At 42.5% G+C, this 24,890-nt stretch overlaps 1 protein-coding gene across 2 annotated transcripts in view; it reads left to right on the forward strand.

Moving 5' to 3' along the window:
* LOC138762909 (xanthine dehydrogenase/oxidase-like) overlaps positions 1-24,354 on the forward strand; it is a 223,412-nt gene extending 199,058 nt beyond the window's left edge. For both annotated transcript variants that reach the window (XM_069936426.1, XM_069936420.1), the window contains 2 exons: positions 8,853-9,033; positions 15,702-24,354. In XM_069936426.1, the coding sequence (XP_069792527.1) occupies positions 8,853-9,033; positions 15,702-15,769 (249 nt within the window). In that variant the 3' untranslated portion in view covers positions 15,770-24,354. The remainder of the gene's footprint in view (positions 1-8,852; positions 9,034-15,701) is intronic.
* Positions 24,355-24,890: the final 536 nt, after the last annotated feature.

The raw sequence follows: 24,890 nt of genomic DNA on the forward strand, positions 1-24,890 counted from the left end.
CTTTTCGATTCTGAGATGTTCTCCATTTGAGTGTATCGCGTCTCTACGTCTGTCATTGAGTGTGATGCATACACAATAGGTTGCCAGTCATCATATTTTTGCAGAAGAACTGCACCGAGCCCATTATATGATGGATCTGATGATATCTTGATGAGTCTCTCAGGGTCATAAAACCTCAGAACTGGTTCCTCTGTGAGCAGTTTCTTTAGTTCCCTCCATGACCTTTCATGCACATGACTCCACTCCCATTCAATGTTCTTTTCTGTTAGTCTTCTCAATTGGCATGTTCCCAATGGTGGACATCTTTCTGGGATCTGGTCTGATACCCTCACTACCAATAAGATCTCCTACAAATCTTAGTTCTGTCACCCTGAGCTGTCATTTCTTTCTATTCAGCTTCAGGTTTGCTTTCCTTGTTGCTTTCAGCACTTTCCTTAGTCTCTCATCATGCTCCATTCTCATGGTTCCCCATATTATGATGTGATCCATTGTGGCATCAACTCCGTCCAGGTGCTCATAGACCACATGGATAGTTTTGTGATACACTTCAGGAGCTGAGGCCATTCCAAATGGTAACCTTACAAATCTGTATCTGCCAAATGGACTATTGAACCTGCACAGTCTTGAACTTGCTTCATCCAATTTTAATGGTCAAAATCCTGAAGATGCATCTAACTTGCTGAAAAACTTTGCATTTGCAAACTGTGACATGATTTCTTCATGCATCAGAAGCTTAAAGTGTTCTCTCTTTATTGCTCTGTTTAGATCTCTTGGATTCAGGCAAATTCTAAGCTTTTCATTCTTCTTGTCCACAACGACGAGTGAACTCACCTACTCATTGGTTCACGATCTTCTGAATCATGTGCAGGCTTTCAATCCTGTCCAGCTCTGCCTTTAGTTGCTTTTGAAGTGCAAATGGAACTTTTCTGCATGGATGCATTATCGGTGGCACATGTTTATCCACTATGATTGTGTGTTCTCCTGCAAGGCAGCCTAGACCCTGAAATAGGTCATTGTACTCCTTCATGAGTTCATCATAGACTGTCTCTCCTTCACTTTCCACAACGAGGACTCTTTTTACCAGGTTGAGTTTCTCACAGGCTGTTAAACCTAGTATGGCCTGAACATCCTTTGGTACCACAATGAATGTTAGCATGTGCTTTTGTCCTTGTGTTTCACTTGTGCTCCAGTATCCAATTTAATCAAAATGTATATGTCATTCAATTTTAATCTCAACATCCAGTCTCTGTTTTCTTTCTTATTTTCAGTCACAACATTTACATAGAATTTCTCGATCTTCCTTTCACCTACTACATGAATCTTGCTTTGTTGCACTTGGTTCCTACAGCAACGGGCATAATGGTTTCTTTTGTTGAACATGTTGCATGTTTTACCATATGCTGGACAATTTTTGGTAGGTGTTGTGTACCGCATCGACAACATGACTTTCAATTGTACCTTTCACTTTTGTTTCTTGGCTATGCCTCTCTTTCCACTTTGGCGTGCTTTTTATTAAATGGTTTATGTCTGTTCTTGCTCATTGCATCCACGTTGCAGCTAGTTTCACTGAACAGCTCTTTTGCCTGCATATTTACAGTTTCTGTAGTCCTGCAGAGTTCTATTGCTTTTTCCAGGTCTAAATTTTGCTCTCTTAGCAGTCTTTCCCTTAGACTATTTATTATATGGAATACCACAAACATCTGTATTTTATCACTGAGTCAGTCAGTCCACCAAATTCACACGTTTTCCTTCTGTTTCTTAATTCAGTCATATACTGATCAATACTTTCTTCTGTTTTCTATATACATATGAAAAATTTGTACTTCTCAAACGTCACATTACATTTAGGTATGCAGGCAGTATGCCTCAAATTGTTCCATTATTTTTTTCTAGTTTCATTTTGGTCTCCTTCAGCAGGAAATGTGAAGTTATTATACACCTCCAGGACTTCATCACCCACGACATGTAAGAAAACTGACGCTTTCACTTTATCACTGTTCTTGTCAGCTCTGACTGCTACTAAATACAATCCAAAATGCAGTTTAAATCTGTTCCAATTTTCAGCCACATTACCTATCAGCTGAAGTTTTGCTGGTGGGTGTACGGTAATCCTTCCATTTTTTCTCTTTGTTAGCTTCTCTTCACTGATCAGTTGCGGACTTTAGATTTTACTGTTTAATTATCTCCTTTTAATTTCCTTCATCCTACTTCTGACACCATGTTTCATCTTGTAGTTGTATGTGTGAGTTCTTAGACCACACATGGATTAAGGAAAAAGTTCTTTACTTTAAAGTTGTTGTAAACAGCATCATGAGGCATGCCATGAGGCTGCAAGCCTCCATTGCAGATCTCACATACTGAGCGTCCTGCTCTCTGTCAGCCCCCTGCTGGCAGTTAAGTATAATCAAACGGTAATGCATTGCTAGTTGCATTGCAACCACAATCATTATCATTAAAATATCCACTTCCAGTTTCCGCACCGCCAACTATGCAGCACTTCCAAGTTGTTCCTCGTGTGCCAGTTTGTATCTGTCACTCAGACTCTGGAGTAGGGCTCAATACCACAACTATTGGCTCTGAGGCTACCACTGAGTTACTGCTGATACAGGTACACAATCCTTTATCCAGACATCTAAAATCCAGAAAGCTCCAAAAACCAGCAAGTGGGGAGAGAGACGGCAGCGCGACCCGGGTGGGCAAGGGGGAGAGATCCCACAAGTGTGAGTCGGGTGGGCGAGAGATCAGCAGCATGTCGGGCAGGCGAGGGGGAAGGGAGAGACGGCAGCGCGAGTCAGGCGGGCAAGGGGGAGAGACCCCGCAAGTGTGAGTCGGGTGGGCGAGAGATCGGCAGCACAAGTCGGGCAGGCGAGGGGGGAAGGGAGAGATGGCAGCGTGAGTCAGGCGGGCAAGGGGGAGAGACACCACAAATCTGAGTCGGACGGGCGAGAGATCGGCAGCATAAGTCGGGCAGGCGAGAGGGGAAGCGAGAGACGGCAGCGCGATTGGAAGGGGGCAGAGGTGGGTACAGCAGCACAATTTGGGTGGGTTTAAATCTGGCTTTCAAAAATTCAGAAAAATCTGAAATTCGGAACACAAGGGATAAAGGATGGTGTACCTGTACTTCCTGGGGGTTTTGGAGAAGAGCTCCAAACTGATCTCTGAATTCATACAATGTACAAGATTCGGCCTTTCTCCCACCTGCTAGTATTTATTCAACACCATATTTGAAATAATTTAATTAAAATAGTTTAAAACAGGCCAAACTGCAACTTAAAATGGCTTTCTAAAGAACATTTACCAATTCTTTTTTTTAAACTTTATTTATTCATTCAAAAAACAAATAATATATGACATATGTAACAATTAACCATAAACATGAACATTTTTTTATATACAAAAAAAGAAAAGAAAAGAACCCCCCCCCCCTCAGCCAACTCTCCTAAGGAGAGCCATAAAGAAAGAAAAAAGAAAGAATATTAAAGAAAAATTAAATATACATATTAAGATCTAATTAATATAAATTGAAATGTAAATATTTTGAATATAACAACCACTTATTAATAAAAAAATTATAATTATCATGCGAAACATATGTAATTTTTTCCATTATTAAACAATATTTCATCTGACATTTACCAATTCAAGATAGAATGAACTTGAGCATCATCTTTTATACCTCCTATAATTGTGGGTGGATCCAGAGGACTGAAAGTTGGAAAATGTTACACTCCTGTTCATAAGCGAAGAGGTGGTTAGTGGTGGGGGGAAATACTTAGTAACTACAGAACTGTTATCTTTGTCAATTACTTGTGATGGGGTACTGAATCTGGTTCTGATATTTTGTCTGTGTGTGTACATGTTGGAGTATAAAGTTGCAATTATTTGTCCATTTGTCTTGTTGAAAATAATGATTCCCTATAAATGAGTTTGAAAATGACTTTGCCTTTATTGCTGATTCTCATTTGCTCTTGAGAATGTTGGCTGAACTGCCACCCTGGATGGCTTGTCGCACGTTTCATTTTTGTCACATTTTAAAGACTGGGTTTGCGAATACCACAGTGTGCGTACATTAAAAACCCAAGGCCTTGCTCTCTCTTAACACAGATGCATCTGTCAGTGCTGTGGGAGCAGTGTTAGAACAATGAGTCAGTGGGCAATTGGAACGTCTGGCATTTTTTTTCACCCAAGCTGTCACTGGCTCAGGCAAAATATAGAATGTATGGTCGAGAACTCTTGGCCATCTATCTTGCAGTGAAATATTTTCACTTTTTATTGGATGGTTGTCCTTTCACCATTTATACAGGCCACCAGCTTCTTATGCAAACTGCAAGTGCAAGCACACATTTCTACTCATCCAGAGAGATTCTGCACATGGACTTTATCCTACAAGGACTACAAGGAGTGTAGAAGGAATCTTAAGAAAGAAATTAGAAAGGCCAAAAAAAGGCATGAAGAGGCTTTGGCAGACAGAGTAAAAATAAATCCAAAGGGTTTCTATAAGTACATTAAAAGTAAAAGATTAGTGAGGGATAAAATTGGACCCCTTGTAGATAGTGAGGGTAGGCTGAGTGAGAAGTCAGAGGAAATGGGGGAAATTTTGAATGATTTCTTTGCCTCGGTATTCTCTAGAGAAAAAAATATTGAACCAGTTGAGGTAAAGAAAAATAGAGGGGAGGTCATGAAGCATATAAGGATAACCGAGGAGGTAGTGATGGCTGTGTTAAAAAAGATAAAGGTGGATAAATCTCTGGGACCGGACAAAATATTCCCAAGGACAATCAGGGAGGCTAGTGGACAGATAGTGGGGCCATTAACAGAGATATTTAGGATGTCACTGGCCACGGGGGTGGTGCCAAAGGATTGGAGGGTGGCGCATGTGGTTCCGCTGTTTAAGAAAGGGTCTAAATGTAAACCTGGGAATTATAGGCCCGTGAGTCTGACGTCTGTGGTGGGCAAGTTGATGGAAAGTGTTCTGAGGGATGGTATTTACAAGTATTTGGAGGTATATAGGGAGTAATCAGCATGGTTTTGTCAGGGGTAGATCATGCTTGACAAACCAGATTGAGTTTTTCGAGGGGGTTACAAAAAAGTTGATGAAGGGAAAGCTGTGGATGTTGTCTATTTAGACTTTAGTAAAGCTTTTGACAAAGTTCCCCACAGGAGGTTAGGAAAAAAGGTGGAGGCATTAGGTATAAATGAGGAGGTAGTGAAATGGATTCAGCAATGGTTGGATGGGAGGTGTCAGAGAGTAGTGGTTGAAAATTGTTTGTCCAATTGGAGGCCGATGACTAGTGGAGTTCCTCAGGGATCGGTCCTGGGTCCACTATTGTTTGTTATATATATTAACGATCTGGAACTAGGGGTGGAGAATTGGATAAGCAAGTTTGTGGATGACACAAAGATTGGTGGTGTTGTGGACAGTGAGGAAGATTACCGTAGATTAAAAGCTGATTTAGGAAGGCTGAAGGTGTGGGCTGAGAAATGGCTGATCGAATTTAATACAGATAAGTGTGAGGTGTTACATTTTGGAAAGGCAAATCTAAATAGGTCATATGCATTAAATGGTAGGCTATTGAGATGTGCAGAGCAACAAAGGGATTTAGGAGTTGTGGTAAATAGTACCCTCAAGGCTGATACTCAGGTAGATGGTGTGGTGAAGAAGGCATTTGGAATGTTGGCCTTCATAAATCGGAGTATTGAATTCAAGAGTAGGGAGGTTATGATGAAATTGTACAAGGCATTGGTGAGGCCAAATTTGGAGTACTGTGTACAGTTTTGGTCACCAAATTATAGGAAAGATATAAACAAAATAGAGAGAGTGCAGAGAAGGTTCACGAGAATGTTGACAGGAATTCAAGGTTTGAGTTACAGGGAAAGGTTGTGCAGACTGGGGCTTTTTTCTCTGGGGCGTAGAAGATTGAGAGGGGACTTGATAGAGGTGTTTAAGATTTTAAAAGGGACAGACAGAGTAAACGTGGATAGACTTTTTCAATTAAGAGTGGGGGAGATTCAAACTAGTGGGCATGATTTAAGATTGAAGGGGGAAAATTATAAGGGGAACATGAGGGGAAATTTCTTTACGCAAAGGGTTGTAGGGATGTGGAATGAGCTTCCGACAGACGTGGTCGAGGCGGGATCATTGGTTACATTTAAGGAAAGACTGGATAGTTACATGGATAGGAGAGGACTGGAGGGATATGGACCGGGTGCTGGTCAGTGGGACTAGGAGGGTGGGGATTTGTTACGACATGGACTAGTAGGGCCGAGCTGGCCTGTTCTGTGCTGTAAGTGGTTATATGGTTATATGGTTACAAATTTCATTGGTCGTACAGCATATCTGAGGAAAAGTAAATGCCATGGTCGAGACCTTGTCCAGGCGCAACATTGATGCCTTACATACAACTACTGCCATTGATTTCACCGCCATGGCTCGTGCACAGCACACTGATCCTGATCTCAACCGGTATTGCTGGATCAACTCTGGTTTCCATCTTCAAGATGTGACCCTGGATGAATAGAGTGAAAAGTTAGTCTGTGATTTTTTCCACAGGAAAGCCTAGGCCTTTTGTGCCAGTGAATATGAAGTGGGAGATTTTTGAGTCTCTTCACAATCTATCACATCCTGGTAGAAGAGCATCAATCAAACTAGGTATGGAACGTTTTACTGGCATCATGTTAAACAGGATGTTGGATTATGGGCAAGGACCTGCTTGCTCTAAAGTCTACAGACACATGAAATCCAAGCTGGGGGATTTCGTTGTTCCAGATTCCTGTTTCCAGCACGAGCACCTGGACTGGGTAGGCCCACTTCCGCCATCTCCGGGATATACTTATCCACTCACGTGGGAAACCAGACTTACCAGGTTGCAGGAGACCATTCCTATCACTGCCATCTCTGCAAGATAGTTGCTAGGGCTTTCATGGATCGTTGGATTCCACCTTTCGGTGTTCTGATCACTATTACATCGAATTGAGGGTCTCATTTTGAGTCGGCGTTGTTCTCATTAACTTATGGGCACTACCTGTATTCATACTCTGGCTTACCATCTGCAAGCCAACGGCCTCATTGAGCGTTTCCATCGACAATTGAAAGCAGCATTAACATCAAGTGGTGATGTATCTATGTGGAGTGAATGTTTGCCCACGCGTCTCCTTGGAGTGCTTGCTGCTGTTAAGACAGATCTTGGATGTTTGGTGGCAGAGCTAGTATATGACATTATGTTAACTGTGCCAGGTGAGATTGTGAACCCAAGTCCAAGCACAACACTCTATGATCCAGCTAGTTATGTTGATCATCTTCAGGAAAACATGAGATTACTCCAACCTACTCCTACGCGGCAGGCATTTACCTGTGGCTTATGTGCCAAATGATTTACTTTGTTGTACTCATGGGTTCCTCCAGCATGATGCTCTTCACAAACCACTTCAGCCCATTTACGATGGTCCTTTTCAGTTCTTATGACGCCACCCAAAGACTTTTGTGATCGACAGGAAAGGAAAAGCTGACAGTGTTTCCATCGACAGGTTGAAGCCAGCATATAATGATGGTCCATATTCTGCGTTGGAGCCAGTCGGAGCATGCATCGCCTACCGCGCAATATCATACGTGGTTGGGCCAAACTGTCAGCCTTCTGGACCATTACGTGGCGGGACAGTTCCAATCAGTCAATTCCTTGCATGGTCCGGAGGCTGGGGGGTGGTTGTCATGACTGCCTACTTACCTTCGTCAGGAGCGATGCAACATCCCAGATAATAGTGCGCCATTGTGTTAAACATCAGTGTACGGGTGATGAATCTCAGATAGAGGAGGAGGAGAGAAAGAGTGGCAGGATCATCTGTGTGGCAGTGAGCCAATGAGAAAGTCAGAGGTGTTGAGCTGAGTGTTGTTTGGGGAGTTAAAGAATGAAATGTTGTGTCTAGTGATAATAATTTAAAAAAAGTCGACTTCATAGTATGTGCTGAAAAAAACAAGTGAGTATATTCTTTAATTGTTTGTAAGCTGTGGTAAATCAGTGCCTTTACAGGCTAGAGTCATGTGGTGATGTTTCCATGGTGCCATTAGAGCGTGGCATGATTTTCTTGGAGCAGTGTAGCATCTGACAAAAGTTGTCACAGTGGGTAAAGACATGGAGCAGATGGAGAATTTTGGTTTTTCTTCCAAGAAATCTGCAGCAGATTAGGAATCTGACAGATTTCTTCTGGCCCCTAAAATTGAATTTGGGTTGAGCTCTTTGAGTATTGAGTGTTTGGACCTTTTTCCTTTTCCTGGTTTGAATAGCGTATCAGCAATCACCGTGCATGATGTGTCTCTTGGAAGCAACATGGGCTGGTAGATAAGAAAAGAATGAACTACATGTCTATAATCCCTATTTTTAATGTTCCCAAGATGGTTACTTCCTTATAAATTTCTGAAAATGTGTTTATTAAGTGACGTTAAGATGGAAAAGCACATTGTAAGCACACTTGGTGTTCTTTAAAAAAAAGGAAGCTGTCAATCAAGAACCAGAGCACAAGGGTTAGCATGGTTGGAGTAGTGGTTAGCACAACAGCTTGACAGTGCCAGGGATCGGGACCGAGGTTCGAATCCTACTTTGTCAGTAAGGAGTTTGTACTTTCTTCCTGTGTCTGCATGGGTTTTCCCTGGGTGCTCCAGTTTTCTCCCACCGTTTGAAACATACTGGAGGTGTAGGTTAATGGGGTGGTCTGGACTCATGCCTGAAGTGGCCTGTTACCGTGCTGAATTTCACAATTTAAAAATTTAAAACTTATCAAAGCCTTTCAGAATTTGTGGAGTGTGAATGGAGTTGCAAAAATGACAAGACCATTTTACTGTTTTGCATCTCATTTATCAGAGCATACCTGTCAACTTCAACATTGAGCTGCTGAAGAACGCTCCCAACCCAATGGGTGTTCTTCGCTCCAAGGCCAGTGGTGAACCTCCACAGTGCATGTCCTGTGCAACGTTATTTGCTGTGAAGCGTGCTATTGAGGCTGCACGTGAAGATGCTGGGCAGAATGCATACTTTCCGCTAAGTGAGTATGATGACTGGGGTATAATGGTTAAGATTTCTGCTTACAGTTCCTACCACTAATACTTCCACTAATTATTTATTTCAAGCTGTCCAGTACTTGAGTGGAAAAGGCCTGTTGTTAAATCGAGGGTATCAAGGTCTACTTATTCCAATTTGCAGGATGAGTCACCAAGTCGAAGTATTGTATACCGTCCACTGTTGGATTCTTGCCTATAATGGCCATAAATATGTTTGGATTTGTATGCTCTTGACTACATTGTATTGTCTATTTTTTTTATTACTGCATAAACATCCAGCATCTTCCTAAAACTACCCAATTCAAGGGCTGTTTAAATTTACAGAAGAGGTACAAAAGGGATCGTGTATTTCTTGTACAAAAATTTGATCTAGAACCATGCCACTCCATTATCAAACCAGCGCCAATAGTTGTGGGCCCCCGAAGGATCAGGAGTGGCTGGAGGGGGCATAAAGATTTCTGGGAGGCGCGTGACTTCAGAGTTCAGATGATTGTGATAGCGCGCCAACCGTAATTATTCAAACTCTTGAGAAGGTTCCATTAAACATTTCTGTTGGTTCAGCTCAGAGATAACTTCTGTTGTGCTTTATTCACTGACCACTCGTTACATTGGTGACCCAGATGGTCCAAATGACATTTTGGACCTCATTATGGATTCACAGAATGCCATTGCGCTCAAATTTCCAGTATTTTGGACCTCGCAGCCACAGGTCTGGTTCAATCAGTCCAAGGCCCAGTTCCATCTATGCCAGATTACTGTGGACACAATGAAATACTACTATGTCGTTGCATCACTGGACCAAGACACGTGGGTCATATTGTTGATTTCTTACACTAGCCTCCAGCCAACGACAGGTATGGAGCCATCAAAGACCTGCTCATATGTATTTTCAGCCTTTCCTGATGCAATGGGGCAGCACAACTTCTCGATATGGATGGCCTGGGCGACCGCACTCCTTCCGAACTAGTGAGTGAGATGCTGGTGCTCATGGACGGACACAAACCTTGTCTGCTTTTTGAGCAAATTTTTCTCGAGCAAATGCAGAAGATGTCTGTTTGCTGCTTGCAGACAAAAACTTTAATGACCCCCGTTGCTCAGTAGCCTATGGTGATGAGTTGTGACACACTAAGCAGCATGGCAGACTTTTGGTTGGGCGCATAGCGGTGCCTCAGCAAAGGGCATAAACCCTGCCTATTCTGGATAGCAGTGGGGTGTCAGACTCAACTGAACGTTGTGCAGACAGAGAGCAGGGGTGCTATTACCATCAGAGATGGGGACCTGCAGCCCGCAGCTGCCACCCCCCTCAGCCAAGACCGGCTGTCAGTAGGGGGTCACAATGGCTGGCCACAAGAACAACCTCCTTTTTCTCTGGGATTGACACTCATGTCATTGGTTCTTGGTCGACACTGGAGTGGAGGTTAGCTTGTTTCCCTCCTCCAGCCCAGACATGTTCAGGAAAGAAGGGGTCTTCTCTCATGACTGCCAACAACAGCAACGTCCAGATGTACACGTCACGGATAATTCCACTCAATTTTGGTCCTTCCCCATTGCTGACGTATCACAGCCACTCCTAGGAGCTGATTTTTTTGTGAGCACACTCTCTTCCAGTAGATCTCAAAGGTCGCTGCCTAGTTAAATTGAAGACTTTTGAGTCTCTCGCCTTTCACCCCGCAGCATTGCCCACACCTCACCTCGACTGGGTGACACTCTCGGACAGTGAATATGCCAGAATCCTAGCAGAATTCCCCAACATTATTACTCCACAGTTCACGACGACCCAACCAAAACATGGAGTACACACCACATTTCGGCTCATGGATGTCCCCTGCATGCATGAGTGCACAGGCTTCCTCCAGATAAATTGCAATTGGCTAAAGACGAATTCTGATGCATGGAGGAAATGGGGATTGTTCACACTCTGACAGTCCTTGGGCATCACAGCTGCATATGCTACCTAAGGTGTCTGAAGAGTGGAGACCTTGTGGGGATTATTGGCATCTGAACAAGATCACTACAGCAGATCGCTACCCGGTTCTCATATACAGGATTTCTCTGCAATCCTTCACGGCACTAAGATTTTCTCCAAAGTTGATGTGGTGTGCGATTACCGTCAGATCCCAGTTAACCAAGATGATATTCCTACGACTGCCTTGATTACCCCATTTGAGTTATTTGAATTCCTCCGTATGCCTTTTGGTTCAAAAAACATGGCCCAGACATTTCAATACCTAATGGGCACAGTGACCCAGGGCCTGGATTTCGTATTCATTTATTTGGGCAACATCCTTATCGCCAGCCACTTGCAGTAACAGCTCCAGGCCCATCTCTGCCAACTATGTCAGCAGCCAGATGACCACGGTTTAGCAATCAACCTGGCCAAAAGCCAGTTTGGCCTCACATCAGTCAGCACAGAATGGTTCCACTACCTTCCAAGGTCACGGCTATTTCCAAATTTACAAGACCCTCTACCATCAAGGGCCTGCAGGAGTTTGTTGGCAGGATTAACTTTTATCATCGTTTCATGCCAGCTGCAGCCAAAGTTATGCAGCCACATTTCAAACCCTTGTCCAGATGTCGAGGCCGTAGCCACATTTGGGAATGCCAAAGGAGCACTAGCAAGAGCCACTATGCTCGTGCGCCTCAGGGTTGACTTGCCAACGGCTCTGACGGTGGATGCATCTGGTCCTGTAGGCAGGGTCCTGGAGCAGCTCAACAATGGCACCTGGAAGCCCCCAGCTTTCTTTAGGCATCATTTGAGACCACCGGAGCAGAAGTACAGAGCCTTTGACAGGGAGCTCATTGTCCTCTACTTGTCTATACGGCATTTTCGCAATTTCTTAGAGGGCAGAGGGTCCACGATCTACAGGGATCACAAGCCGTTGACTTTTGCCTTTGCCAGCTGTCAGATCCATGGTCGGCATGACAACAACAACAACACTCCTACATTTCAGAGTTTACAACTACATTAAAACACATTACCAGGAAGAACAATCTAGTCACCGACACGGTATCCCTCTCTGCCATCGATTCCGTCCATTCGCCTGCTCCCGGAATAGGCTACACGGCTCTGGCAGCAAGCAGCTCAGGAGGAAGATGAGGAGATGGCCGTGTATCGCACTGCCTTCTCGGGACTGAAATTGGAGGATACATGTTTTGCTCCAGCAAATGTCTCCCTACTTTGTGACGTATCCATGGCCAACCGAGGCCTATTGTACCTGCTGTGTGGCGACGTCAGGTCAGTTTGGCTCACCCTTCAATTAGGATGACAACAAGGCTCGTGGCGGGCAAATTCATGTAGCACGGCCTGTGCAAGCAGCTCAGCGCTTGGGCAAGGACATGCATCCAGTGCCAGACCTCAAAGGTTCAGCACCATACCAAAGCCCTCTACAGATCTGCACTCTCACAGCGTAGGTTTGATCACATCCACATGGATATTGTCAGCCCATTGCCCCGTCCAAGGTCGCTACTCACCTATTCACAATAGTAGACAGGTTCACGAGATGGCCAGTGGTTGTCCCACTCTCCGATCCCTCTGCCTCAGCTTGTGCGAGAGCCCTCATCACCAATTGGATAGTGCATTTTGGACTACCCATGTATACCTCCTCTGACAGAGGAGCTCAGTTGACGTCTGGGTTATGGTCCACAATTGCACAGTTGATGGGCACACAACTGAATTGGTCAATGGCTTCTCATCCCCAGTCCAATGGCTTAATGGAATGTTTTCACCGTCATATGAAAATAGCTCTCATGGCACCTCTTAAGGGACCAGATTGGATAGATAAACTGCCTTGGGTACTTTTCTGTATCCGTACCGCACCGAAGGAAGATCTAGCTACGTCCTCCGCAGAATTGGTGTACAGAGCCCCGCTAACGGTCCCAGGGGATTTCATTCCAGCAGTATGTGGGTAGCAAGAATCTCCCACTTCAGTACTCACATAGTTACGGGAGAAGGTGGGTACACTGGTACCTATCCTGGCCACCTGATGGGTCTACAACTTCATACATTCCATCTGAACTCAGGGACTGCCTTTATGTATTCCTGCACAGGGATGTGCACAGGACGCTGTTCCAATGGCCAGGTGAAGGTCGTTTCAAGGTGGTACAGAATGACAGCTCCACATTTGTTATAGACATTGGCAGCAGGCAAGAAATGATTCCGGTAGATCGCCTTGAGCCAGTACATGTGGACCTAGATCAGCTGGTACAAATGGCATTTTCCCAGCGCAGGGGGTGTCCATCGGCCAGTTCTAGCTATATAAGCGAGACTACAGTGTCATCTCTGAATCTGGTTCTTTGGGGGGGAGGGGGTTATGCCACTCCATTATCAAACCAGCGTTTGTAATTGTGAGCCCCCACAGGATCAGAAGTTTCCAGTGGCAGGGGGAGTCACAAAGAACTCTGGGAGATGTGTGACTTCACAGGTCAGGTGATTGTGATATCACACCAACTGTAATTATTTAAGCTCCTGCAAAGTTTACATTAAACGGTTCTGTTGATTCAGCTCACAGACAACTCTGTTATGTTTTATTCACTGCCCACCCACAACAATATATTATTAACTTTGGTTTGCACTCACATGACAAATGACACAAAACTTTGTAGTGTAGTGAACTGTGATTGAAGAGGATATGTACACATTTTTGGAATGATAGCGATTGGCAGCTGAAATTTAATCGATAAATACATGATGTATTTCAGAAGGAATAACAAACAGATATTATTGACTGGACCAATGGTTCTCAATCTTTTTTCACTTTAAATGTTCCTTTACTTTTTAAGTACATAGAACAAACCCACAGGCCACCAACGTGTGGGAGGAGATGTACTGCTGGCAAGCTTGACACCCTTCCCAGATCAGTGGCAGGAATTTTGTTTAGATAGGAAAATTTTTTATCACTTTTTTCTTTTGCATTAAATTTATGACTTTATTTTGCATATTATTTGTTTACTGCATCTGTAATATTTGTCATTGCCTTGTCATCTATAGCAAACCATTGGACCATCAATGGGTTGAGAAATACTTGACCGGTTAGATTAGATATTAGGATGGTACAGTTAGCATAATGATTAGTGCTATTACAGTGTCAGCATCCCAGGTTCGATTCTGGCACTGCATGTCACGAGCTTGTACGTTCTCCCGTGTCTCCCAAGGGTTGTAAGTTAATTGGTGTATTTGGGGAGCATGGGCTCTTGGTCTGGAATGTCCTGTTGCCATTGCTATACATTTAAATTGTTTTGAAAATAAAAAAAAGATTTAGAAAATTCATGCATAAATAATTGAAAGTGGTAGGTAGAGAAAATGGTTTGAAATCATGAAAGAGCTTGGAGATCAACAAGAAAATCTGCAGATGCTGGGGTCCAGTGCAGTACCCAGAGCTGAAACATTGACTGCCTTTTATTTTCTATGGATGCTACATAACCTGAGATTTCTCCTGCATTTTCATGTATTGCAAGATCTTTGAAATAGAGGCAAATGCAAGAAAATGATGATGTATCTTTAAAAAAACTCTGGATTGGCTTCAGATGAGTTGACTTGTGTTTATACTTTTAGCTTTCAGAATGTCTCTTCCTCAATGATTCTTTCCTCCTCAGCTAGTGACACTTATAGGAGAGTGCTCCTTTAGAACCATAGAACATTACAACACAAAAACCGGCCTCTTTGGTCCTTCTAGTCTGTGCCAAACCATTTTTTTTTTTCCTTCTCCCACTCCATAGCCTTCCAGGCCTCTCCCATCCATGTACCTGTCCAAATTCCTCTTAAATGTTAAAATTGAGCCTGCATTAACCACTTCATCTGGAAGCTGATTCTGCACCCCCACCACTCTGTGTGAAGTTCCCCCTAAACTTTTCCCCTGAAACTCTTAAACCATGTTCTCAAGTTTGTATCTCATCTACCCTCTTGAGGATTTTATTAAATGTTCCAGGGGGGTGTGGTTCTACTCTAACCTGGATAACCTGAATAGATTTTCAAAGTTGAGAGGAGATTTCATCATGACAGGTATAAATGGGATGAATAGAAAAGCATTTTGACGTATGGTTCAAGGATCAAGGAAACGCTATATTTAAAATTTTGTTCTGAAAATAATTTTGGATCAGTAATTAGAATTTGGAATTATGTGCTCATAGTGGAGGAGTCGGGGCGGAAAAAATCAATTTATGACTTAAAAAGAGAATTGAACGATAACTTCAGAAAGAATAGATGTACTGCTTTACAGTGGAAACCTTTGTTTCATATATTATTTAGGCAAGTCTGCCCACACCTAAGTAAAACAAATGGTGCAATAATTCAGAAGAGGATGTCCTCACTCTGCTCTGTCCTAAAAGCAAATTTGGGAGTATTTTTCTAAATCTGACCCAGCATTGCTTAACACAAGAGCATGAAGCAAATGTCGTGAGGGTATGAAACAGAAAAACAACTTCTGATCATGGTGCAGTGTCTTTACAATTCTAGAGTGTAACTTGGTGACATGTGAACTAATACCCACAGTATGATTCGGTAAGATGTATTTAATTCAAGTGGGGAGACATTAAGTATGGTAGCAAGGATTCTAGAGTAAAATCTTTATTTAAGTTGAATTATTGGTGAAAAGGTGCTTTTGACCTAAACTCCTAAAATTGTCAAAATTTTTATTGTTCTGACCTTTCTCTGCAGATGGACCTGCAACTGTTGAGGTAATCCAGACAAGCTGCCTCGTGGATTACAAGAAGTTTTCAATCTGAAATCCACAAAACTTTATGCCATCCTACTGAACAATGCTAATAAAGTAAATGCTTTGCACAGCATTAGGCAATATCACCTCTTTAGCTTTACCGTCTTGTACTTCAAAGTTTAAACCTATAATAATTGTTCATTTATATCTGACACAAAACTCTACGATAAACATAATTGGATATGGTTCATTCCAATGTTTCCACAGATGTCTTGCAATGTAATTTCTGATTATAATGCCAAAGAATCAGAAGAATCCCCATTAGGCACCAATACTTTTATGAAAAATTATAGCAAACTTATTGATCAATATCCAATGTGTGTTCTTGAAATTGAGAGCACATATTGTATTTACTTTTGATTAGCTTTGTTTAAAATTGGATATTTTAAAGCAAACTGATTTAAAATGATTGTACCACATTTCTGATGATAATGTTTATTGACATACACATAAGTTCAAAATGTACCAACATTCTTATTTGCTGCAGGCCAAGCAGGTTCTTTGTTTAAAAAAAACACATCTACAATATTATACATACAATTAACATATAGAAAGAGATAATAAATACAGTTACTGTAATACAAGGAAAAAAACTGGCATTTCAATAGTGCAGACAGGAACTTTTGTGGTGCTGGAGTAGCTTTTATGATTAGAGTTGTAAGTGGAAATTCAGGAACCTGATAGCCAGTTAAAAAAAAAACTTCTGGAACCTAGAAATACTGGACTTCAGGCTTTTGAGACTATTTCCCGAAAGTAGAAGCAAGAAGAGGTTGTGACCAGGATGGTGGGGGTCCTTTATGATGTTGGCTGCCTTCTTGAGGCGGGGCCCCACATAGATGTCTTCAATGGGTGAGAGGTCAGAGCCTGTAATCTGATAGGGGGATGATTAGAGCTTCAACCAGGTTTCTTCGCTTTAAATCTTTTTCAACTGCCCCCTAAACCCACATTCCACCTTAAGCAATCTCTATGCCATAAGTGCTCTGTGTTTAATAAGGGATTGGGAAGGGAAGGTTGAGAACCATTGCTCTTGACCCAATTGTTACTGAAATATTTTGCTTGAGAAAAATTGTCATTGGCCATTTCTTTTTGGGTTATGAAACAGTGCACATAACAAGACAATTAGGTACGATTAAAACAGTGGTTTTTAAACTTTTTCTTTCCACCCACATACCACCTTAAGCAATCCCTTCCTAATCACAGAGCACCTATGGCATAGGGATTGCTTAAGGTAGAATGCAAGTTTAGAGGGGCAGTTTGAAAATCACTGTTTTAAAAGTGTTATGAGCCCAGAGGACCCCAAACCCCAGCAGCAATATTCACCAAGACAAATGGTTACTTAAACAAAAGTTGCTTTTAATTATCTTTAAACATGAAAACAGAATCACACTTTAACTTATCACTATTGACTTAATTCACCTAACTTAACCCCCTTCTAATTCTAAGCGTACATGTATGTAATGTGTGTGTAAGTTCAGAAAAGTTCTTTGGTTCATAGTCCAATCTCACTTCTCATTCCTCCAAGCTCACTGGTTACAGGCAATTCTTATACTGTGCACAGAATTTAACATGTATAAAGTTCACCAGGCTTTGGTGCTTGAAAGGTAAATGGTAACCACTCAGGAAGTTTCTTGTCAGTTTTCAGAGAGATTTGTTGTATGCTGACACCCACAACTGATTTACTTCCATCAGCCACTTAAGTGTCTTGCCAAAGAAACTTGCCCCCTCAGGGTTCTCCAGATGATAACCTCTTTCTTTCAGGTCACCACAGAGTGCCTCTTTGTTTCTCTTATTCCAAGTGAAACATTAGACACCCAGTCCTCTCCTCTTGTATGAACCACAAGGGCTAAGAACTAAGCACTCACAAGCCATCTTCCAAATCAAGTTTTTCACAAGCTTGCCAGCTTGTCCTGTTCCATTTCCAGTTGGTGCTGCTGACTGTAAAACTATAGAAGTGATCTCTGTGTGTCTCTCGCTCTCTCTTTCTCACATAGAGAGAAAGCCTGCTTTACTCTCTTTGCTTGCAAAACCACATGACCCTCCTAGAACAGCAAGATTCACTCCAGACAGTAGGCGGCTCCGACAAGCTCTTTCATCTGTTATCTTTTTGCAAAAAATAATCCATTAATGAAGTCTCTTGGGCACTCTCCAAAGTTTTTGCAAAGGTTGATGGCCCTGATATGTCCAGCATGAGCAAAGCTTCAGTATTTGAAATAAAATCTGTTTTAAAGTGTTTGTATGTGACCTACACTAAAATACCTTCCCCAATTTATCTTCCAAGAGCATATCTATATTTGGTCACAAAAGAATCATTGAATTAATTGATATTCTAACCAAAAGTTGGAGATTATTATAATATATGAAGAAGCCATTCAACTGGCAATGCTTGTGGTCCCACTTTGCCAATAAAATCTCAATGCTGTTTCTCCAGCCCAATATCTGCTTCACATATAACCATATAACCATTTACAGAGTGGAAACAGGCCATGTCGGCCTTTCGAGTCTGCACCAGTTCACTAGAACAACTCCACTAGCTCAGACCTCCCGCTCTCCGCCAATAACTCTCCAACCCCCTCACCTCCATGTACGCATCCAACCTTCTCTTAAATGGCAGAAGGGCCCTGACACAACTATCTCATTTGGAAGTTCATTCCATTCTACCACCACTCGCTTTAACCACTGTTTTAATCGTACCTAATTGTCTTGTTATGTGCACTGTTTCATAACCCCCAAAGGAAATGGCCAGTGACAATTTTTCTCCTAAAGTGTTGCCCCCTTACCCTAAATTCATGTCCTCTTGTTCCAACCTTCCCTGCCCTCAGGGGAAAGAGTCTGTTTATGTCTAGTCTATCTATTCCTTTCATAATTTTAAATACCTCTATCAAGTCACTTCTCAGTTGTCTATGTTCCAATGAATAAAGTCCCAGTCTCCTTAATCTCTCCCTGTAATCCAGATGCTGTAAGACAGGCAACATCCTTGTAAACCTTCTCTGCACCCTCTCCACCTTATCTATATCCTTTCTATAATTTGGAGACCAGAACTGAGCACAGTACTCCAAACCTGGCCTCACCAATGCCTTAAACAGCTGCAGCATCACCTCCCAGCTCCTATACTCTATTCTATGATTTATCAAGGCCAGCATACCATATGCCTTCTTAACCACCCTGTCTACATGGGAATCCACCTTCAGTAAACTCTGTACCATAACCCTCAGGTCCCTTTGCTCCTCTGCGTGCCTCAATGCCTTCCCCTTAACTGTATATGTCCTATTCTGGTTATTTTTACCGAAATGCAACACCTCACACTTGTCTACATTGAATTCCATCTGTCATCTTTCAGCCCACTCTTCCAAACAAACCAAATCCTTCTGTAATCCAAGAAAATCTACCTCACTATCCACTACTCCCCTTATTTTCGTATCATCTGCATATTTGCTTACCCAATTAACCACACCCTCCTCTAAATCATTAGTATAAATGATAAACAACAAGGAACCCCAGCATCGATCCCTGAGGCACCTCACTTGTCACAGGCTTCCAACCTGACATACAGTTGTCCACCATGACTCTCTGCTGTCTATCTCCCAGCCACCTCTGAACCCATGTCACAATCTCTCTACTAATTCCTAGTAACTGAACCTTCCTTATTAACCTTCCATGCGGAACCTTATCAAAAGCCTTACTAAAATCCAAATAGATCACATCCCCACCGCTCTACCTTCATCCACCTTTTTTGTCACTTCCTCAAAAAACTCAACAAGGTTCATCACACATTAGTTTCCTTTTACAAACCCATGCTCGGTGCCCCTAATCAATCCCTGCCTATCCAGATATGTGTATATACTATCTTGAAGAATACCCTCCATAACCTTCCCCACCACAGAAGTCAAACTTACTGGCCGATAAATACTTGGCCTACACCTACTGCCTTTTTTGAACAATAGAACAACATTTGCAACCCCCCAATCCTGTGGTACCACCCCCTCCTCCAGTGATCTTTGAAAAATCACTGTCAGTGTCCCCGCTATTTGTTCCCTAACCTCCCTTAAAGTCCTGGGAAAAATCCCATCAGGACCAGGAGACTTATTCACTTTAATTGACCCTAGAAGCTCCAAAACTCTCACTTTTCTAATCCCTATCCTTTCCATAACTAAGCCCTTTGCCTCTCTTATCTCATATAGCCCAATGTCCCTTTCCCTCATGAATATGGACGAGAAAAAATTGTTCAATATTTCTCCCATCTCATACGGTTCCTGACATAGTTCACCATTCCCATCATCCAGTGGACCTATTCTATTCTTAACCCTCCTTTTACTGTTCACATATCTGTAAAAACCCTTGGGATTCACCTTCGCCTTATTAGCTATGGACTCCTCATACCTTCTTTTTCCCTTTCTAATTTCACTCTTAAGGTTCTTTCTGCAATCTAAGTAATGACCATACATCTCCTCAATCCCTTGTTTTTTTTATATTTGGTATAGGCGTCCATCTTGTCCCAAACCAACTTCTTAATTTCACCAAAAAACCACGGCTTCCTTGAACTTTTAGTCTTCCCCTTCGGCCTGACTGGAACATAAAGATCCTGTACTCTCAAAATCTCACCCCTAAGTGCCCCCCAAATTTCCTCTACATCCTTTCCGGCAAAAAGATCAGCCCACACAACTCTCTGCAAATCCCTTCTCATTTCTCCAAATCTGGCTTTCCCCCACTCGAAGACCTTCAACCTCGGACCCAACCTATCCCTTTCTATCATTAAGCCAAAGCTAATGGACCCATGATCACTGGATCCGAAGTTCTCTCCAACGCTTACCTCCATCACCTGTCCCACTGCATTCCCAAACAACAGATTTAACACTGCTCACCCTCTAGTTGGCGTCTCAACATATTGCTGCAAAAACAATCCTGAACACAATGCATAAATACTAAGCCATCCTGCCCTTTTACTGACTGCGTTTTCCAATCTACGTTTAGAAAATTGAAATTCCCAACCAACACCACCCTATTTCTCCTGCACATCTCACCTATTTCCTTGCACATTTGCTCTTCTAGTTCCCTTTCCCCATTTGGAGGTCTATAATATACCCCCATAATAGTTACCTTATTTTTCAGCTCTATCCACACTGCCTCCCTCAACGAGGCCTCCAATCTATCTTGCCTCAGCACTGCTGTAATATCATCCCTGACAAGTAATGCCACACCTCCCCTCTTAATCCACCAACTCTGTCACATCTAAAGCAGCGTAATCCTGGAACAACCTTCCTTCAACCATGTCTCGCTAATGGCCACAACAACATAATACCACATGTCAATCCACAACTTTAGCTCATCCAGCTTCCTTACTACACTCCTCGCATTAAAATAAATACATCTCAGGGATCTCCTACATCCTTCCTTCTGCATATCCTCCTCTCTTCCATTCTAACAATTTTCACTACAACATCTTTTTACTACTTCTTGCTTTTCCTCCCTCAAATTATTTAAACTTGTCTCTTTCCTTAGCTTAAAAACCCTCACCCTGCTGTCCTGCCTAACTTGAAACCCTGTCCCCAACCATACTAGTTTAAACCCCACCCCCAACAGCCCTAGCAAATGCCCCTGCCAGGAGACTGGTCCCTCTGGGATTAAGATGTAACCCATCATTACAGTACACGTCCCATCTTCCTCAAAAAAGAACTTGAAACCCTGTCTCTTACTCCACCCCTTTAGCCATGCATTTAACCTCCACCTAATTCTATTTCTGCCCTCACTGTCACGTGGCACAGGAAGCAATCCAGAGATTACCCCCTTAGTGGTCCTCCTTTTATGCTCCCTACCCAACTCCCTATACTCATTCTGCAGGACCAGTTTCTCCTTCCTTCCAACATCATTGGTACCAACATGTACCACAACCTCAGGCTCCTCACCCTCCCCTTTTAGGATGTTCTGAACATGCATAGTCACATCCCGGACCCTGGCACCAGGGAGGCAAACCACCATCCGGTTTTCCTTATCGCGTCCACAAAAACCTCTGTCTGTCCTCCTAACCATTGAATCCCCTATGACTATCGCCATTTTCCTTTTATCCCTACCTTTCTGGGTCACGGAGGTTGATACCACACCTCTGCCCACCATAGTCTGACTATCACCCTCCTCAGTATTCAAGGTGGAGTACCGATTTCTGAAGATTACAGACTCGGGTGCTTGCACATGAACCTGACCCCTCCCTTTCCTCCTCCTAACGGTAACCCACTACCCCTCCTCCCGTGGCTCCTGTGCGACCACCTGCCTGTAGCTCTTGTCTACGATAGCCTCATTCTCCCTAACCAGAGTGAGGTCATCGAACTGCAGCTCAAGTTCCTTGACACGGTCCTTCAGGCCACACTCTTTGTCCGTGATGGCCTCACTCTCCCTAACTATAGAGAGGTCATCGAGCTGCAGCTCAAATTCCCTGACCCGGTCCTTCAGGTCACACTCCTTGTCCGTGATAGCCTCACCCTCCCTAACCAGAGAGAGGTCATCGAGCTGCAGCTCAAGTTCCCTGACTCGGTCCCTTAGACACTACAGCTCAGCCCACTTTGTGCACACGTGGATGTCCAGGAGACGTGAAGACTCCATGACTTCCCACATGTGACATTGAGAGCTGAAAACTGCCCTCACACTCATCCTTCCTCCTTCTCCTCACACCTTACAAAGTAAAAAATAAACATATATATTAAATTAACTGTGAATGTCTTAACTTTAGTCCAGCACGCTTGTTCTCAGCCTCTGCTCACCTAAGCCTCTTGAGCCAAAACCTCAAAGACCCACTCCCTCACTGTGCCACTCACTCACTCACTGAACCGCTCCTCGCTGGCCACTCCCCTATGCTTACCCTCCTTTTATTGGCCCCTTGACCAATTAACCCGCTCACTCTCTCCAAGCTCCTCCTCCTCCAGATAGTCACCTGAACTCCAGTTGCCGCCTCCTCTGACTCACAGCCCAAACCATGAAAAACTATAGAATTTATTTCAAATGTAGTAGTGACTAAGAATTCCACCCAATATGCATTTGAAATTTTTCATAACTCTTTCTTAATGTTATTAGTAATTCCACCAAAGCTCATGTGATTAAAGGCTAATTTGCACCACCTAAATTGCAGCCAAATCTATAAGGTTCGATAATTAACCATTGATAACTTAATGTACAACATTTGTCATTTTTTCTTTGTTTACTCAGGGAATAAGATTGCCATTGGCATAATCAACAATTGTACCATACAACCATGTAACACTACAGCACAGAAACAGGCTCTTCGATCCTTCTATTTTGTGCCGAACTATCGTTCTGCCTCTTCCCACTGACCCGAACTGTATCCCATGATAGCCGTCCCATCCACGTACCTGTCCACATTTTTCTTAAATGTTAAAACTGACTCTGGATCTGCCCATTCAGCTGACACATCCCACCACTCTGTGTGTGAAGTACCCCCAATGTTCCCTTTAAACTTTTCCCCTTCCATCCTTAATCCATGTCCTGAAGTTTTTAATCTATCCTAACCTCAGTGGAAAAAGCCTGCTTGCATTGATTCTATCTATACTCATCATCATTTTGTATGCCATCTCTGCTTGCTCTTGATAATATAGTGGTGAGCTGTTGCTTTGAAATCCTGCAGTCTGTGAAGTGCAGATAGTTTCACAGATTGCAGCTAGGGAGGTGTAATGTCGGAGCTGGCGGTGGGGAAGGAAGAGTGGTAGGTTTCCAAGCCACATATGAATTGAAAGAGAATTTGGATGTGGTCATGTTATCATGCGCCTTCTTCCCTTTGCCTTCCAGGTGATAGAGTTACTGCTTTTTATTTTAAAATGTCTGGGTGATTTACTTGTTATTACAATCATTTCCTTTTCCTGTAGTGCTTTTTTTTTGCATGTATAGAACATGCCTGCTATACTAAATATGTGCTTGGCCTGAACAAAAATTGTTGTGGATTTGTTTTAAAGTGTTGAAGTGTGCTTTAATTTCTATAAATCATGATTTGATTAATTTGGTTATTAAATCATAATTTACATTGACTCACTAATGAAATGTATGGGATTTTACCAAAGGGCTATAACTACTCGTCAATTTGTTACAGTCGACACGAACCTCCTCTCATGGAAGAAAGCACAACTGGTGTCACTATAATGGGGAAAGCTCCTCTATAAGTAATTTAAACATTTTCACTGGATGCTATTACTTCTGTATAAAACAAAATAGAGCTTATGAAATGTAATCAGATCCTATATAATGGAGCAAACTGGGATAAACAAAAGTATTTAATGACCATTTCTTCAGAAAATATCTCCAATGCACCAAGTCAGAATTAAAATGCTCTAGCACAAAGAATTGCAGGTGAATTTAGAATCAATGCACACTTTAAAATGAGTTTGATCTGAGGATCAAATCTGACATTGTATTAGAAACTGAACGGATTTCTAGAGTAATAAAGCATTAGCTTTAAATCATAATAAATAACCATTTAATGAACAGGTTCAGTTGCATTCTTGTTAACTCGTACAAGTTATTTTTGCTGACTTGTACATTTATACTCTTATTAACCAAATGGTCTTGCTTTAAATCTTGAAATAAAAGTTTATAATTGAGCATATGACTTAATTGGGTTTATTATTCTCTACACAATGATCTTGAAGCTAATTGAAAATTCCAAAGGAAAATTATACATGTGCCTTGGAATTTACTGGTCATGCTATGAATCCCAGCTTTTGGGCCAATATTTGGCAGCCCCATCAGCTTCTAACGATCTTCTGAGATGGGTATTGTTAAGCTAAAGTGTTAGCTTATCATGAACTTGGCATAAGACATAATTCTGGTAAAGAAATGAAGCCAGAGTTGGGTCTAGCCATTGGGTTGCTGATTAACTTTTAAGATCCCTGCTGGGATTACATGGCACTATAAGAAGATTTAGGTGGTGCAAATTATCCCTGTAGTGACTACATGGCACTATAAGAAGATGCGGAATCTATATGGGTAGAACTGAGGAATAGCAAGGGGCGGAAAACGTTAGTGGGGGTGGTATATAGGCCTCCAAATAGTAGTGTAGAGGTGAGGGAAGGCATTAAAAGAGAAATTAGAAAAGCGTGCAATAAGGGAACAGCTGTCATCATGGGAGACTTTAATTT

The sequence above is a fragment of the Narcine bancroftii genome, chromosome 1, assembly GCF_036971445.1.
Source record: "Narcine bancroftii isolate sNarBan1 chromosome 1, sNarBan1.hap1, whole genome shotgun sequence".
Lineage (NCBI taxonomy): Eukaryota > Metazoa > Chordata > Chondrichthyes > Torpediniformes > Narcinidae > Narcine > Narcine bancroftii.